We start from the raw sequence: 19,142 nt of genomic DNA, 5'->3' as shown, positions 1-19,142 counted from the left end.
AGTGTTCCCCCTGACCACAACATGCAGCAATGGCATGGAAAATGGCTGCTGGTGGCTTTCCTAAATCCACTGCCCAAGTGACTTTGGGTTCCAACAACCATCCCCATCTCCCCCGTCACTTTCTCTCTAGGAAGAGCGAGCAGGGCACTCCTCGCTGCACACGCTCCAGGCAGCAACAGTTTACACAGTCCTCCATTGATCAGACACCCCCCTTGGCTGCAGGCTTCATGGCTTCCCAAGTCCGGCTCCATTCATCATTTCCTATGCTGTAAGGGAGACAGCACCAGCACCAGCATATCTTCCATGGTCCCCAGTTTTTGCTGAAAATACTGGCTGACAGCCTAGGAAGTATGGTAAATTGATTTCAAGTGACCCAACGACCAGCGTTACATTCTGGCTCAAGCTGAACCCTTGTAGAAGCGGTAATGTGAGTGAATGAAAGATCAACAAGGGACTCAAAGGGGGGAAAAAATGGAGAAAATAAGAATCATACTGAAATTATTTTGTCTCCACTCCTCACTACCCAGAATAAACAGGGCTGGGCCATGACATCGCTCCCGCTCGGTCTTCATGCTCTGGGAGCAAAGCACAGCACATCTGCTACAAAGCACAGAAGGACGAGGCTGCAGCTATGATGCTTTCCATGACTGTTCTGCAGGCTAGCTTGGAAGAGCAGTGTCCTGTACAGTTCAGAAAAGCAGACACTCAGGGCAGTTCAGTTTGAGACAATCCAAAGTCATGCAGTTTTCACTGCCAGACCTGAGATCTAATAGACATGCACTTGCCAGTCTGCTCATGTCCCAATCCAGAGACTCGAAACAGAACTGCAGGAAGCAGGCCAGCCAGTGTCAGAGCACAGTTGGCACACAAGTCACCTTCTGCAGTGCATTTGTTGTCCTATAGCTCAGCCCAGTGTCTTTGGAATTGGTATTCTTGGGGCGGCAAGGTCACTTCAGCACCATTTACACCTACTGAGAGGCAGCATGGGCTAGTGGAATGAGCCTGGGACTGAGAGCCAGGTTCTCCCCAAGAGCTAGCCCGGACTTGCTGTGTGACCAAGTTACTTGGGTCTGAATTTTCAGAAGCTTGGATGTTCGCAAATAACCACTGGGTCGAAGAGAGAGCTGGGCACAAAGCTGGGTGCTTGGCTGCTCCAAAGTTGCTCGAGCAGCTGGTGGGAAGGTAGGGGACTGGTTCCAAGTAGTATTCACACAAGCAAACAGGGGCTGCTCCAGGTGCTCAGCAACTGGCCACATCAGAGGCAGGACAAGCCAGGAAGTGCCGTTTAAGAGGGTCCTCGCTCCGAAGCTCTTCACTGGCATCACGTGCACCCCAACAACAAACATACAGCACTTCAGGACCCCCTCCCCGCCCGGCTCATTGGGAAAGACAGGATTTATTAGAGGGTTGTAGGATTGGTAAAGGGAAAGAGGAAGAGAGCCAAAATTAGGGTCAGGGCCTAAGGAAAGGTGGGGAAGGGGGGACACAAAAAAGGGGCTGAGGAGGGAGATGAGATCACCCAGGGGTTAGAAGACAGCATCGGGAAAAGGCCGCACAGTCCAGTCGAAATGTAGCAGTGAGCTGGTCAAAGATGGGGACTACATGATCCATAGCTTCTCAGAAAGGAGAAACTTGATTTAAAGGACGCGTGTGATACAGCAGCAGCCTCGTTTGTCCTCCTCTGAGCTCATAAGGGGTTCAATGCGGGAACATGTCTCAGACACTAGGACAGGCCAACCTCAGATGGATCCAGCTAGAAGAATTGTGTTTATGTACAAACTGTACGCAGGCAGAGAGAAGAAATCATGAGTGCTAAGAAGAGAAGACATAACGGGATGGGTTAGGGAGGTTTAGACCAGGGGTTCTCAAACTGGGGGTCGGGACCCCTCAACAGGTCACGAGGTTAATATGGCAGGGGAGAGGGGGTCGTGAGCTGTCAGCTTCCTGCATGCTGTGGCTGCAGCTGTCAGCCCCGTGAATGGCTAACAGCCAGAGCCCTTCAGAGCTGGGTGGCCAGAGAGCAGTGGCTGCTGGCTAGGCTCTCTGAACGCAGCACCGCTCCCAGCAGCAGCATAGAAGTAAGGGTGGAATGGCATGGAGACGGTGTCACTTTTTTGGGAGGGTCGTCACAGCCTGAAATATTTTCAAAGGGAGCCCCAGAAAAAAAAAGTTTGAGAATCCCTGGTTTAGATGATAAATGCCTTGCAACTCAGAGGACTTAGCCATAGTGAGGCTGGGATTAGAATGCAAAGTCTATTTTCTATAGTTTTGCAGCAAATATCATGCAAGTCAAACTAGAAACTGGGAGTATTTCACAGCCCTTCCCCCTGCATTCTAGCCCTGGGTTCTCCACATAGCCCTTCCAATGAACCTCAGTCCTGAGCTGGAGCACCCCCAGGATGTGGTAGTCCTGGGCTTCTCTTCAGAGGTCATGGATCAAGCCTGACCATGGAGTAATCCTTACACAGATGCAGAGGGCCAAATCCAGCTCCTCTTACTCAAGAAAAACTCCCACTGGATAAGTGGGACAGAATTTGGCTCAGAATATGCAGTAATTCAAAGCTGTCCTGACACAAAAGTGTTTTTGACATTCAGCAGGACTTTTGTCCACAGCTCCTCACAAAGCAGGGAAGATGCTGGATTAGTTCAATTGCTTTGAAGGAAGATTTGGAACTAAAAGGATAAACTTCTTGAGTTTACACAGACAGTAAAAGAGCTCAGTGACCCTGTACTCTTACTCAAAGGACCTCTCCTCCTGACAAAGTGGATACTGACCGCCCAAGAGCAGGATGCCACCTGCAAGTTCCAGTCAGGAAGTTAAAACAGACACTTGGATTCCCAACAGAGGCAGATGGCACCACAAAGACAATAGGTACAGGCACCCCCCCAACTCTCACCCTGAACTTCTGCATTCAGCCGTGGAGGTGAGTTTGTCTTGTCAGTCAGTTTCCTGCATCAGAACTTTTCACTCCTACTCTGCCTGGTGCCACAAGTCAAAGGACAGCCTGTGTGCTGCTGCTGCTGCTGCTACAGTATCAAGAGGGAGCAATTAAATATTAGTCTGACCTGTCCAGGAACAGGTAAGCAATAGTTTGTTTGCATTAGCAGCACAGCTAAACAGTCTTGGGCCATCAGCTGTTGAAGCCTAATCCCCTGATCCCCAAGGAAAAATAACTTCCCTCACTAGTCTTCACCTGGTACAGCCTGGCCACGCACACAGAAAATGGACAAGGGATAAGAATCCAGCTTTACTAATAGACCGTGTCCCATCCTCAGTGGCTCCTTTTTACTGTATCCCACTGTGCTACAAGGCACAATTTGATATTAGAGGATCTTCTGCTGGGTGGTTATTTGCCTTAAGTTTGATTATGCTCATTTCCTTAAGCATCTTTTTTCTGGCCTTCAATGTTCTCCGTATCTTTACAGTTACAAGGAAGAACAACTGAATGTCTAACTGCAGATTGCCCTCTAGTGGTGAAGGTTCACCCCTGCAGGCTGGAAAAAAGCATTACGCCAGTGGTTTCCGACCTGCGGCCCAGATGCCAAAAGTGGCCCACCACTCCTCTCCAGTAAGGAGCCTGCACTGGTCTTGTAGCCCTGTGGAAACACGCTCCACCTGGGTCCTTAGGCAGCGGTTCCCTTCTGCAGCCAGTGGGAGATGAGCGCTCCCCTCCCCCTGGCTGTTGCAGGGAGCACAACAAAGCGCTCCGCACTGGGGTCCCTGCTGGAGTCACAGGGAGGGGAGCACTGATCTCCCATCCCCCTGGCTGCAGAAGGGAGCCACTGCCTAGTGACCCAGGTGGAACGCATGGGGCTACAGGACATGTCTCCCTGACTGCAGCAGGGAAACTGCACAAGAGTTCAGCGAGGAGATAATCTTGCTAAACTCCTTCCATCTGGCTGTAGTGGGGGTAGGAGGGTTGCTGGCAGAACCGGTAGTCCTTCAGGGTTGTAAAAATGATATCTGTGGCCCTTGAGCCAAAAAGGTTGGGAACCACTGGTCTATGCTGATAAATCACACCTCCACATTCACTCCAATAAAAAGCTCTGGAAGATAGAAGTGTGGTGACTACCCCATTGCTCTGGGGTAAAGTTGCAGTTATGGGAATGAAGCTGAAGGGTGCAGGAAGAATGGCTTGGAATCACAGAAATGTAGAGCTGGGAGGGACCTTGAGAGGTGATAAAATCAGCCCTGTGTGTTGAGGAAGGATCAAGTAAAACATCCTTTGCCCAACCTATTCTTAAAAGCCTCCAGTCATGGGGATTCCACAACCTCCCTTGAAAGCCTATCCCAGAGTTTAACTACCTTTATCATTAGACAGTTTCTCCTAATACCTAACTTGAATCTCCCTTGCTGAAAATTAAGGGCATTACTTCTTGTCCTACCTTCAGTGGATGTGGAGAACAACTGATCACCATTCCTCTTTATAACAGCCCATCACATATTTGAAGACTGTTATCAAGTCCCTTCTCAGACTTCTTTACACAAGACGAATATGTCCAGTTTTGTTTTGTGTCTTAATTTTTCCTTATACATCAGGTTCTCAACCTTTTATCATTTTTGTTGCTCTCCTCTGGACTCTCTCTAATCTGTTCACATATTTCCTAAAATGTGGTGCCCAGAATTGGACACAGTACTCCAGCTGAGGCCTCACCAGTCCCAGGTAGTGCGGTACAATCACCTCCCAATTCTTACATACAAACACATCTATTAATACACTCCAGAATTATATTAGCCTTTTTTGCAACTGCATCACATTGTTGGCTCATGTTCAATTTGTGATCTATTGCAACACCCAGACCCTTTTCTGCAGTATTACCAGTTATTCCCCATTTTGTATGTGTGCATTCAATTTTTCCTTCCTAAGCATAGTACTTTGCTCTTGTCTTACTGAATTTCATCTTGTTGATTTCATACCAGTGCTGCAATTTGTCAAGGTTGTTTGAATTCCAATCCTGTCCTCCAAAGTGCACGTAATCCCTCCCAACTTGGTGTCATCCTCACATTTTATAACTATACTTTCCATTCCATTATCTAAGTCAATATTTTCCATTAATGACTAGTACTAGACTCAGGACTGACCCTATGGTACCCACTACATACACCTTTCCAGTCTGCCACAAACCATTGATAATTACTCTCGGACTATGGTCTTTCAACCAGATGTGCACCCACCGTATAGTAATTCCATCTAGACTGCAGTCCTACATGACATTTTTATAAGCAAACTAGGGAAATGCATCAAAGCCTTACTAAAATCAAGATATATCATGTCAAGTGCTTTCCCCCCCCCCCCCCCCATCCAGTAGGCCGGTAACCCTGTCAAAGAAGGAAATTAGGATGCTTTGGCATGATTTGTTCCTGACAAATCCATGCTGGCTATTCCTTACAATCATATTATCCTCTAGCTGCTTACAAATTGATTGTTTAATACTTTGATACAGTATCTTTTCAGGTATGGACCAGTCAGCCTAACATCAATAATTGCCAGGTGCTCTCTGTTCCCCTTTTTAAAAACAGGTACTGTGTTTGTCCTTCTCCACTCCTCTGGGACCTCACCCGTCCTCCAGGAGTTCTCAAAGATAATTGCTAATGGTTCTGAGTTTGCTTCAGCTAGTTCCTTAGAGTACCCCTAGGGTGAATTTCATCAGGCCTTACAGACTTGAATACATCTAAATGTTCTTTAACCTATCCTTTCTCTAGGCTTGTGTTCCCCTTGCTGTATAATTATGTTGAGTATCTGGTCACCATTAACCTTTTTAATAAAGACTGAAGCAAAATAGGCATTAGAGACCTCAGCCTTTTTGATGTCATTAGTTAGTAGCTTTTCTTCCCTGCTAAGTAGAGGGCCTGCACTTCCCTTCAACTTCACTTGCTTCTTGTGTATTTAAAGTACCTCTCCTTATTACCTTTTATGTCCTTTTCTAGGTGTAATTCATTTTGTCCCTACATGTTTATGCTATTCTTTTGCACTCACTCCTCCTTGGCAATTCATCGATGTTTCCACTTTTTGTAGGATTCCTTTTTGATTTTCATGTCATTAAAGAGCTCGAGAGAGCTATATTGTCCTCTCACTATTCTATCTTTCCTTCACATTGGAATAGTTTTCTGTTGTGCCTTTAAAGTTGAATAATGGGAGGAGAGGAAGGTTAAAGAAATTAGGCTGAACAACAAAAAAGTTTCCTACCACACAACTGTATGAGACAGTCAGAGTCATTCTTGGGAAATGTTGGGAGCCTCAGGTCCTGAAGCCATTTGGAAGTGACTGGAACTGCTGGAAGATTAATTCTATCCTAGCCAGGAGCTGGAGAGGAGCTCAGCTAGGGTCTTTCTGCAAACTCAGTCTGGAAAGATTCTGTGACTGGAGGCAACGTGCCAGCTATTTATTGCTAGCTTCACCCCATGCTATGACATGGGGCTTTAAGGCTGTAGTAAAGGGGAGGCAGGGCGATGTGGGAGACCAGAAGAGCTGTCTGTGGGTGGGGAATAGAGATAGAGACAAGCCACAGGAAAGCTTCCCCCAAGCTGCCTCCAACACACATCCAGGCACTTTCATTGCTGAGGAACATTATGGAGCCAATGCTGCACTGCTAACAGTCTCATAACCACAGACAAGACATTGTGGGGAACAGTCCTGCACTGACACAAGGGCCTGTGAACAAACACAATGCTAAAGAGCAGCCCAAGCTGCACAGACTGGATCCAAATCTAACTTCCCTAGACTTTGAGATTACCTGGACGTGTGGGTTGAATTTGGGACCATCCCCACTTTACGGAAATAGTCCCCTGGAGTCCTTCTGAACATAGCCTACTATAACATACCGGCTTGGTTCAGTGCATAGCAAGGAGTGTGACATTGCCTGCCAGTAGCCAGGCCCAAGGAGGGTGTAAGCGGTCCACTAGCATCACCCTGTCCAGAAGCCCTCCTTTAAGTCAAGTGGTAGAAGCCTGTGCTGTTGGAGGTAAGCACCAGGGTTCCAGTCCCAGCTGCCGAGTGTTTACGGGAGAAAGAGATTTATGAGGCAATAACGGGTGTGTGTTGTCTGCAGTTTGTGATTTATCACTCTGCATTACCAGTGACAGTTAAATTCCTTTAAGTAGCAAAGTCCCCCTGCCCAGCACCCCTATCTCACTGATTTTATAATGTCACACTCTCGAGCCCTCCAGGAGATCCCCAGCATGTCCTGCTTTCTAGCAAACTAAAAACACCTCAGAAACAGCCACTCTCTCAAGAGAGGTCACTATGTCCAGTTCTGGCTCAAACCAGAAAATTCAGAAGAGCACAAGAAAATTAAATAAATAATCCAACAAAAGCTACCCAAACTTGTTTAGAGTTTCCTAAGTGGCTTGAGATCAATTTGAGTTTTGGCCACAAGTTCCCATCAGTTCTTATTTTAACCAAACCATTTTGCTCAAGCTTACGGCTCAGCGTGACTGGCAGCAGTAACAACAACACTCTCGCAGTTATAAAAGAAATTAAATATTCCCTCTCATATCCTGGAAGAAGATTAGCCTTTACAGTGGGGATTACCATACATAGAAGAGCTGAGAAAGTCAAAGCCATAAGCCGTCAAAACACTGACATTTTTCATTTCAAAACAAAGGAAAACTTAACACGCAATTTCACCAGGTAAGGCTTTCTAAATGGAAAGAGATAAAAACAACAGCTAACATTATCCCCCTGACAACTGTCTGGCCAGGCAGGTGCCACAGGCTGCCTGGCCAGGCCAGTAGAAAGAATCCATCTGACAAAAACCACCTGTAACTTCACTTAAATAAGAGGCAAAGTTGTTATAAATCAAAAAGCATAAATGTCTCCGAAGCCAGCCAAGTGTCAGGGGATAATAAATGGATATGTTTAGTATAACTGGGTTTAGCATAAAAATTTTATTTCCCAATATAGTAAAGTTCAGCCAAAAATATATAGTGCTTAACAAGAGAGATCACAGTAACCAGAGGCACATTTCTGAGAAAACACCAAGGCTGGTTTAGAACCGAATCCTGCAAACGCTTGCTAGACTCACTGAAGTCAATGGAACTGCTTTCAGTAGTGAGCACTATGGCCCACTGAGAGTGTTTGTACAATCTGGTTCTGAGTGTGGACAATCCACAAATCCTATGCATCAGTCTTAGAATTTACAAACACTGACTACAAAGAGGAACTGCAGCTGAGACAGGCATGATCTATTGGTCAGAGCACAGGACTGGAAGGCAGGTACACCTGGATGTGCACACACACAGTGGCAAACACATGCCCCAAACTGTGCACACACAGAACGAGAGCACAGGATCATCCCAGAGATGTGTGCAGCAAACATGCCAAGCACAGAAAGGAAGATCTGGAGTTGGTCCCATGTGACAAGGCTAGAACTGACCCTGCTACAAAGGAATACAGGGTAGCAACCTCCCCTAGCAAAAGGGTGCTAAACAGCTACCCTGGCATGAATGCTTTGGTAAACAAGACACACACACACACACACACACACACACACTCTAAATTATGCAGCAGGATCTCAGGAATTACATGGTGGGGAGCCCACAAACCCTCACTGCCACTCAAGTGCAGTCAGAGCCATATAATGCTTCTTATTTTCTATTTAATTCCATTTATTTCACACTGTCCCAACTTGAAATTTTCAGTTGACGCAGACTATTGTACTGACAAGGCATAACTGCCCCACAGAAGTTGTCAAAGGGAAAGTTGGCCGTTTGGGCACCTGAGTAAGGGACAAGTGGGACTGTTGATTACTCAGGAAAGTGTGGGTGATGGTTTGGGCTAGTGAAACTCAAATTACAGCTGAGGCTTTTGGTTCTGGGGAAGGGATTCATCTCTTCTTTCCTCTCCCCCTGTTCTGCTCTGGGCAGGGCAGAGGTGATTTTATGTTTGAGGGGAGAAGGGGATTTGAATTCCTTGTTCCCCAACTTTTCACAGCAATTAATCATCCCTCTGCACCCTACCTGAATATCTGCTACCACATCCAACAGTGACCAATGTGCACATTAACCGATTTCTACCAGAATGATCAGAAATTAAGTAGTTAATGTTGACATCTAAATGATCATAGTTAGGCATCAGAGTTAATACTCCATAAAGATGAATGGGGCAGGTCACACAGCCTGAAAGACAATCTCAGAGAGGTCTGAAGACTCAACAGCATTTGTTAACGTTTTGCAGGATATTTTCACAACCAGAAGGGCTAGAGACTTGGATTTTTAACTAAAAACTGAGATTACAAAGCACAGTGATGTTTTAATTGTAAAATACTCTTCAGCAATGGAATTTCATTACACATGTGCCCCTAATGGTAACCGATCAGCCCAAAGCAAGTACAGTGCCAGCAGCCCACAGAAGAAAACATTAGCCCACTAGAAACAAACAAAGCCAGCATTTGTCCAGAGTGTTATCCAGTTAGTGACTTGATTGGCATTTAATCCTCAAAGTGCCAGCAACACCATGTGGGTCCCCTCCCTTGATATGCATATAAACACCTATGCTCAACCTTGCTCGGCACAGATGGAGATAGCAATAACCAGTCTGAAAAAGGGATCCAAGCCACATGCTCTTTGTACCCGTTTTCTGTTATACTCGCTGCCTTCAAACTGCTTCTCTCACAGAGTACAACTTACTGCAGCTTCAGGTTGACTAGACAATCACCTGCTGTACTGCACACTTCTCGAAGGAGGGGGGCAGAGATGAGTAGAAGGCTGCCTCTTTTCCTGGGATCAAGCCCCTTTTTCTGCTACAGTAGCCGACGCTCAGCACCAGCAGTATGCTGCCTAACATGGGGAGAGCAGACCAGCACAACATTTCTGCCCTGTATCTGGGAAGCAAACAGTGCAGCTTCTCTCTCAAATGGTTTATACCACATTTCCTCACTACAAGATCCAAATGACCTTTTTCTCCCCCTTCCTTCCCCCCATACAGACGTGCATGGAAGATTGAATCACAGAGTCTTTAAAACATGGCATCACAAACTTAAATTACACACGTGGCCCAAACAGAGGAGAATCTCACGCCTTTTAGTTACATTGCACTGCTGTCACATTTCTGGTAGAAAAGAACTGTTATTTTGTGTGCGTGTGAGAGAGAAAGGAGGAAGAACCACCACTTCATTAAATCTATTTTAAAAGGTCAATAAACAACATCAAGACCACAGATACTGGCCATTTAATATTAAGTATCAGGAGAAGGGAGTTGGCACGTGGGCATTTAAATTCACCTAAACTAGATGTATACAAGAGACAAGGTGGACAAAAGTTGGTCCAATAAAAGGATCCTCACCCACCTTGTGTCTCTAATATCCTGGGATCAACACAGCTACAGCAACCCTGCATACAATTCTAGATTGGGTTATCCTAAATGCAGGAGGAGGACACACAAGGCCTGAGGCCCAGGATGGGTTAATGAAAGACAAGTTCTGCCTTGTTGAAACTTAAAACTAATCATTATTATTAAGTGGTAATTTACATTACCTAAAACTGTTTTGTATTACCACAGAGGATTCTTTATGTTACGCTGCACCAGTATTTTATAGTGGTTGGCTGAGCTCAAGTTACCAGCATCCTTTAAATCCAGCCAATCAGATTTATCTCTATTGGCCTTATCATCAGAACCATGGAAACAAGGGGGATGCAAAAAGGAAGCAGACAGAATAATACAAAACCACAGAGAGATCACCTGGCACCCAATGACAAGGACATTGTTGACTGATTTATCTTCTTGGATCATGCTTTACCAGTCTGAGTGAGCTTGGACTGGCAGAGAGCTTTGATGTAAACTGCTGTTTGAATCTCACAGGGTGGATCAGCCAAAACTCTAGTTTCCTGGGCAATAACTGCAGAGCACAATGCACACAACTCCTATGAAAGAGAAATTTGGGGAACGGGACACTAACAACTTTGATACAGTGTACCATTAAGACAGATTCAGGACTCTAGCCACATGAGCCCCCTGCCTACCCACATAAAGTCTGACAGGTGTATGACACCCTCGAGTCTAACTACTTTAGGACACCAGACTTTTAAAACATGTTTTTGAACCCCCCCTCTCCATAGCTTATTTAATTTAAAATATTCAACCAAACAGAATGAGAAGTATTCCTATCCCCTACATATTTACTACTATACCTTGATAAACCTCCCCTTAAATCTACCAGGAATGTCCAGAGTTTTTAAAACAATGAGACAGGTATCATGCCTCACTAACCAGCCCTTCAGTGCTGGACTTCTGTGTCTGAACCAACAAGCACCCTTTGGAAAAGGTGCACATTTAAAAAAAAAAATCTAAAAAACATACTTGGGGAAGAGGGATCTGAAATTGTTCTTTCATTTCACTGTGAGAACAGGCCAAATCCAAAACACATTTCTATGGGCCCTTATTTCAAATATGTGTCACATTTCCACCTTTACATGCAACAGGTATTTGCTCAACTTTCACCAATAAAAGAGGCTGGGCAAAAGCAGCCAAACCCTGAGGCCCTGGGGTGCTCGCGCTCTCCTAACAATGAACAGACACCCCCCACAGCAAAGCCCACCACGGGTCCCAGCACACTAACCGGGGCACGAACCCACCCCCCGGAGCCCAGCACGGATCGCCCTCGGGGCTGCCCGCAGGGGGAGCTGGGGTGCCCGGACCGCGGGGTGCCCGGATCGCGGGGCGCGCTGGCAGGGCCAGCACGAGACCCTCGGGAGGAGAAAGAACCACGCTCCGCTGCGGCTGCGCTCACCGAGGCTGGTGGCCGGGCTCTGGCTGCTGCTAAGGCGGCTCGCGGCCCCGGCCGGGACGGACTCGGTGTTCCCCATGGCCCTGGCTCCCCTCCTCTCGGTCGGGCTCCTCCCTGGGCGCGGCGCTCGGGGTCGCAGGAGCTGCGGGCGCTGGACGAAGCAGGGTGCAGGGCTTCGGCTGGCTGCTGGGCTCCGGGAACCGTGACACTCGGCAGCCTGGGGCTCTCCCGCCGGACGGCGCATTCAAACCCCGCAGCCAGCCCCGCACGGGCTCGGCCTCCTACCTGGCTCCGAGACAAACCAATCGGCGAGGCCGGGCTGGGCAGCGGCACCTGCCAAGCGGGCGGGCTGCAGGGAAGAAGAAGAGCCCCGCCGGCGCGCGGCCCGCCCACGCCAGGCCGCTGGCCGGGGCTGAGCTGCACTGCGCGGCTAGGGGCGGCGGCGTGGGCAGCACGGGGGAAGGAGCGGTCCTCTCCGCCCCCAAGCCGGGGGTTCTACGGGCTGGCCGCGCAGCTCTTGTAGATTTCGAAATGTCCGAGATGGCAGGGTACAGCCTGCCTGCCCTAGGCACCGTACCGTCCCGGCGAGGAGCTCAATCAGGCCTCACACGCAGCGCTAGCCTGGAGGCACTAGTAATACCTATCCACCCCCAAGATGCGGACCATACCCTCGCCAGCTGCGTTACCCTGGGCGCAAAGGGCGCTCCCTGGTTTTCAGCCACTTAGCTGCTTCCCCCACCCCTATTCTGGTCTCATCAAAAACTCCATCTGCTTCTATGCACCTCCGTGGAAAACCTGCGTGCTCTCCAAGGGCCCTTGGCTAAAGGTGACCTGCACAGAGGGCAAATATCCGCCTCCTGCCCTTCCCGTTTGCTTGCTTCTTTCTGATGAAGAAGAGGCATGGAAGGTGAAAGGAGGGGGAGGGGTTCTGCTTTTTATTTGCCTTGTATAAACTGTAAAGTCAGGTTCTGCTGCCCTTACAGACCCCTTAGTGGCTGGAGAGATTAGAGAACATGAGCTAAGGAGTGAAAGTGGGGCAATTGAGAGGAGGCTGGATTTGCAGTCAGACTACCAGTTTCAAGGGGGACAATTCAGGAAGCACAATCTGGGGTTGGGCAATTACCTACATCTAGAAACCCTCTACAAGTCTAAACCAGGGCACTTTTTTTAGTGCCCACTATTGGCTGCTCCAGTGCTCTAGAACAGCTGGAGTACAAGAATGCCCAGGCACAGCCCAGTCTGTGTTTGGCCATTTCCCCAGTACAGCCCTCTAGGGAGGAGTATATGCCTGTTCTGCCTCTGGGGGAACTTCCTAAACCAAAGCTATGTCCCAAGGCCAGCTTCAGCCCTTTTATAGCAGCAGAGCTGCCATAGGGAGCCAGAGCAGGCCCAGAATCAGGGCTTTTGTTTTTTATTAACACCTATTTCACGTCAATGACCAAAAAACATTTTAGAGAAAAAAGTATTTGTTAATGATTTAACATCCCTTGCCTCTTCAATTAAAATGTAAGTGTTCACAATACACATGCTTTGAGACATCCCCCTTCCCCATAAACTCATCTGTTGGAACCAGGGAAGACCAGCATGGATGTTCCTGATCTCTCTAATGTAAAAATCAAGCAAAAAATATTTTAAATAGCCTTTCAGACCTTCCCTATCTATCAAAAAGCTTTAAAAAAAATCTTTTGTGTCTTTAATATTCCTCCAATTATTGGCATCTATGCTTAGTCTCAGGGTGGTGTCCTACATTGGGGCCTAAGGCCCTATTAACAAACTCTGGACACAGGAAAACAGGGAGAACCTCTTTAGAGATCTCTTGGCTTTGAAAAGCCTTCTGGTGTAAAGTCATTCATTCTTGCATGTAATTCCATTGACTTCAACAGAACATAGGAACTGCCATACTAGTCCAGACCAATAGTCCATCTAGAGGATATCCTGTCTCCAACAGTAGTCATTACTAGCTGCTTAGAAGAAGGTGCAAGAAACTTGCAAAAGGAAATTATTGAACAATTTGGGGGGGATTTCTTTCAAATCCCACAGATTATGGTTGCTTTATGATATGAAGCATGAGGGATCATAAACCCCTAAAAGCTTTTGTGGGCCCCTATGAACTCATCTGAGTTCCTGTGGGCCCCTGCTCACATGGAACATTAGGCAATTCTGCTGTGTAAGTTTTGCACAGCATCTGTGTGAGTTTCTGCTCTATGGAGTTAAATTATGCCAAAGATCTGGCCTGACTATTTCATACTGAGAATCTAAAGATGCCTCCATACTATCACACACACACACACATCAGTCTAAGCCTCCTACGCATAACTGAAAGAATAAATGGACAATGGCTAGAGAGTTGTCTTCATAGGATCTTCACACTGACACAAGATCTTCTTTTCTATTATTTTAGCATGATTATATGTGTTATTCACTGAGTGCCAACAGTCAGCTTGGGGTTGTACAGAATACAGATAAAAACATACTTCCTGCCCCATGGAGTGTACAACAAAAAGTTACATAATGTGCAGATCTAGGGTGTTGCTGTTCAGAACCAGGGAAATGCATAAGTACCCTGGGACAGTAACAGAGATTCCCCTGCAGGGATACCCACCCACCCCCATCCCAGTGCCTTTATCAAATGACATAGTTGTGTAAAGAGCCCAGGTGAGGAAGGACTATGTCCTGCTAAAGGGTGAATGTGAGGGAAGGAGTGACTGTGACAGCTGCGTACTCTATCTATCTACTAATGCACTTCTTTTCTCCTCCTTTAGGTGAATGCGATAGGAGAAGGCTTCATTTCTCCTGCAGTCTTGTAAAGAATCCTGCATTTTTTGATGGCACTGGCCCCAGAGGCTGCAGTTTGTAATCATCTTAGCACAGGGATTCGGACCATTATTGTAGTAAGGTGTTTTTTATATTTTTTGTATTTTCTAACCAACAATACATATTTCCAAAGCAGTATACAGCCATTAACGGATTAATCCTCACAATCCCCATTAGGTGGGTAAGTAACATTAGTCCCATTTTACAGCTAGGGAAACTGAATGATTCACAAAAGGCTCTACAGCAGTGTTTCTCAATTGGTGTTCCGCGGAACCCTGGGGTTCCGTGGGAACACTGTTAGGGTTCTGAGAGCAGCTGTTCTCTGCGCCGCCGAGAGCAGCTGTTCTCTGCGCCGAGAGCAGCTGTTCTCCACGCCGCCAAAAAAGAGAAGATGTCCCGGATTTTCCAGCGGAGGGTATCCAGTGTAAGTGTAATTTAATTGAGAAATGCTGATCTTTGCTTATTTCAACATTTGAAGACTGTTAAGAGTTTGGGGGGTTCCGCAATTTATGGAGTTCAAAAGGGTTCCATGGCCAAATTTAATTGAGAAACACTGCTCTACAGCAAGTTAGTATTAGAGCCAGGATTTGAACCTAGACCATGCTGTCACTGTTTTTTTAAAAGGGCACCCAATTCACTGGTTTTCTTAAAGGGAGTGAGCTTGCATGCTCTGCTCGTTCTCAGCAGGTATTTGGAGTATGTTATTGCCAGTCCTGAGGGAGGTGAGTAATAGATACAGAAGTTTTCCCTTCCTTTAATAACAGGCAAGTCAGATCAACCTAAGCAGGTGGAATAACTGCATGTGTTTAGTGGCAGCAAGTTAGAATCTGATTGCTATAAAAATCAACTAAAAAACCAAGGAAATAGGCTCTAGATTAGAGCCAAATGGTTGGCATACATCGTATTTGTGATGACTTAAACATCTCATTATGCAAGACCCAGCCAGGGATGGGACCTCTGGAGCACAACCAAAGAACTCTAATCAGATAAGAGCAGCGCCCTTCGGTCTAAATCTTCTCTTGTTTCTGCTTGAGTAGCTGCCATCCTGTCCCAAGGAGAAAGAAGAACAAGAGCCAGGTGAAGCAATGTCACTCTGTGCATTCAGCAGACCATTCGCTGACACTGGGAGCAGTTCTGGCTGTGCTTTGATGAAAGGAGCATGACAAGTCTGCTCAGATGGACTGGTGATAGAAATGGTGACAAAGTGACACAGAAAGGGTGATTCAATCATCTGTCCAGAAGCACCAGCTTCTCAGGAGGCAACACAGTCCACTTACTCTGATCTCTATCAGTACGTTTGCTGAACATCGGCTGGTCTTTCTGGGGACAGAGCATTATTTTTTGTAGTGGGCTAGCCACTCCCAGTCTCCATTCAGACCTAATCTGATAGTGTCAAGTTTGCATATGAGTTCCAGCTCTGAAGTTTGTTCATACAAACAGCCACTAGAGGGGAAGCTTTTCCTCACAAATCATTCAGACAGAGCATATTAGGCCTTGTCCACACAGGAAAGCTTTTTCTATTACAAACTAAGTGAATTTAAATTGATCTAGATATACTGGTTCAACTCCCCTGTATGTTCATTCTTATTCCAGGATAAGAGGGCCTTTTTTGGTGTAGTTTATGATTCTTAGGAAAGGATTTAAGATATCTGTTTACACCCACACGATCCCTTTCAAGATCCATGGGTCTAACACATGACTATCACAACATGTGGTATACCTCATCCAGTGCACTAAATGCCCAATAACAACTATGGGTGAAACTAGACAATCATTATGCTCTTGAATGAACTAACACAGAAAAATAATAAAAGACAAAAACCTGGGGGCAAACACTTTTCACAAAGTGATCATGCCATATCTAACCTTTCATAGACTTTTAAGGTCAGAAGGGACCATTGTGATCATCTAGTCTGATCTCCTGCACAACCACAGAACCTCACCCACCCATTCCTGTAATAGACCCCATCCTCTGGCTGAGTTATTGAATTCCTCAAATAATAATTTAAAGACTTCAAGGTGCAGACAATCTGCCATTTATACTAGTTTAAACCTGCAAATGATCTATGCCCCATGCTGCAGAGGAAGGCAAAAAAAAAAAAAACAACCCAGGGTCTCTACCCATTTGACCTGGAGAAAAATTCTTTTTGGACCCCAGATATGGTGATCAGTTAGACCAGGGATCAGCAACCTATAGCACGCATGCCAAAGGTGGCATGTGTGACCATTTTGAACGGCACACTGCGCCGCTCCCAACCTCAAAGCAGGGCCCTGTGGTGGCCACTCTCCCCTTCCAGCCCCACCCCTCTCCCATGTGGCAGGCAGGGGCTGCGAGGACAGGAGGCTGAGGGGCCAAGTCAGCACACCACTAGCCCTGGCCAGGAGCCACGCAGCGGTCGCTTCCCTCCCACCCCCAGTCGGCACCACTGGGCCTATGTGTGAGAGGGGCGGCTGCCGGGGATGTCAGTGGGAGCCAACTCCTCAGAGGAGGGCCCGGCCGGTGCCTCCCCACCCAGGTACGCCACTGCTGCAGCGAGGGGGGGGGGGAGAGGGGAAGAGCAGGAAACTGGCCCACATCCCTCCCCCACCCACTGCCATCTAACACCCTGGCCAGGGTGCTGGGCCCACAGCACATGGGAGATGAGGGGAAGAGTTGGCACCCCCTTCCAAGGTTTCCGACCCCTGCGTTAGACCCTGAGCTTGTAAGCAAGACTCACCAGCGAGACACCTAGGAAAGAATTCTGTGTAGTAACTCAGAGCCCTCCCCATCTAGATTCCCATCACCAGCCACTGGAGATATTTGCTGCTAGCAGTCACAGATCGGCTACATGCCATTGTAGGTAGTCTCATCAGACCATCTCCTCCGTAAAGTTATCAAGCTCAGCCTTGAAACCAGTTAGGTTTTTTGCCCCCATTGCTCTCCTTAGAAGGCTGTTCCAGAACTTCACTCCTTCAGTCCTCGTCCTCAAAGGAAACCTGCATACTTTTGAAAGATGAGCCTGGGAGCTTAAATTCATAACTTTGCTAGATGCTAAAATTCCTGGACTGAAAAGAGACACTGGATTTATGACCTATTACAACTATCTGTAACCCAATAACACCCCTGCACACACACAGAGCTTTCTCCTTTCTTCCCTGTGATTTGAGAGGTGTTACTGGGCTCCCCTTCACCTTGAATGGTCCCTTGAAAAATATGTTAACTACTTATGCTAAACAATCTGTTTCATCTTGGAACAGCTGTGACACTCTGAGTACATTTCCCAGACTTGAAGAAGAGCTCTTTGTAAACTCAAAAGTTTGTCTCTCTCATCACCAGAAGTTAGTTCAATAAAAGGTATAACCTTACCTACCTTGTTTCTCCACACACGCACAAACATACACACATTCTTATTTCAGGGGTCACTTATGTTGCGTGAACAACAGCAAACTGGAAGTGCAAAGCCAAGTCACCAAGCCAGTTAGCAGTTGCAGCACAAAGGGTACGTCCTTCAATGAGCTACTCCAGACAGGGCGTCCTAGGGACCTTGCTCCCTCTCACATTATTGCAATGCCCTGCTCATAGGGACCTAAAACTCATTGAAGGATTTTAGTATGGACTAAGTGGAAAGCAGCCACAGATCCTGAGATTTCTTCCCCCACCAGCTGGGAGGTGACCTGGGTACAACAGAGACAGTTATCCCTTTACCTACAAGGAACATCTCTTTGCAATTGATTTTCACTAGAACCCTTTTCAATCATACAGAGAATGTCAGTGAACTTGTCATAATAGGGAAACTTCCAGCCTCCAGCAAAAATAGACTCTTGTTATTCATGTAATGTGAGCTGTTTTCCTAGGAGATGTTGTCTACAGAGGGCAATAAAGTGCATCTAACAGCACTGTCCTGCAGTTTCCCATTATGTCCAGTAGGTGGTAGAAAGAGACAATTATGTTGCTATTTTAAAAAGTTTATATATTTAATTAGTAGTAGTTGTTGTGTTATGGTAGCAGATACCTGTATTGTATTGGGTACTGCCAAATCAAAGAGCCAGGCTCCACTGTGGTGGGCACTATGTTATTATAGTTCAAAAACACTCTTCACCACAAAAGATACCTACGCACTTCACAATTTTTACTATTTTGCATTAGCCAGTTGAAGGGCTGTCATGCAGGGAGCAAGCTAAAGAAACCCAATTAAGAAAGCCACTAATGAGGCTGTATACTATTTAGATTGTAAACTCTTTGGGTTAGGGATTGCATCTATTTCTGTGACTACATCGGCTCACATCCTACAGAAATGCAGCCATCTCTGAGGTGGAGCCATTTAACAGATCACAGCAACAGTGCACAACTGTCTAGGACAAGAAAAGAACATTGCATCTAAGTAAAACCACAAATGGTGTTAGAGTTCTATCATATCTTCTGTTGGATTGAATATGGGGGTATTATATTTTCACATGATTGGTCCTTTAAGACTTATTCTTGGGCCTCAGTATTGCTTCATTCTGCAGGATAAGAAACTGGGCTGTCTTAATAATGCTGTAATGACATTACTACACACTACACTTGTACAGTACGCTCATTAACTCAGCATCACAGTCTCTTCAGTCTGCGATGCTAAGCTGGT

The 19,142-nt window shown here is 46.5% G+C and overlaps 1 protein-coding gene across 1 annotated transcript in view; it reads right to left on the bottom strand.

Moving 5' to 3' along the window:
- The window catches only part of NEURL1B (neuralized E3 ubiquitin protein ligase 1B), a 195,991-nt gene extending 183,059 nt beyond the window's left edge, over positions 1-12,932 (bottom strand). The window contains exon 1 of the mRNA XM_067566346.1: positions 11,728-12,932. Coding sequence (XP_067422447.1) covers positions 11,728-11,968 — 241 coding nt within the window. The 5' untranslated portion in view covers positions 11,969-12,932. The remainder of the gene's footprint in view (positions 1-11,727) is intronic.
- Positions 12,933-19,142: the final 6,210 nt, after the last annotated feature.

The sequence above is a fragment of the Emydura macquarii genome, unplaced genomic scaffold, assembly GCF_026122565.2.
Source record: "Emydura macquarii macquarii isolate MOO-44397 ecotype Brisbane River unplaced genomic scaffold, CSIRO-AGI_Emac_v2 contig_2768, whole genome shotgun sequence".
Taxonomy (NCBI): domain Eukaryota; kingdom Metazoa; phylum Chordata; order Testudines; family Chelidae; genus Emydura; species Emydura macquarii.
The sequence above is the reverse complement of the archived record's forward strand: the minus strand, read 5'-3'. Positions and strand labels throughout refer to the sequence as shown.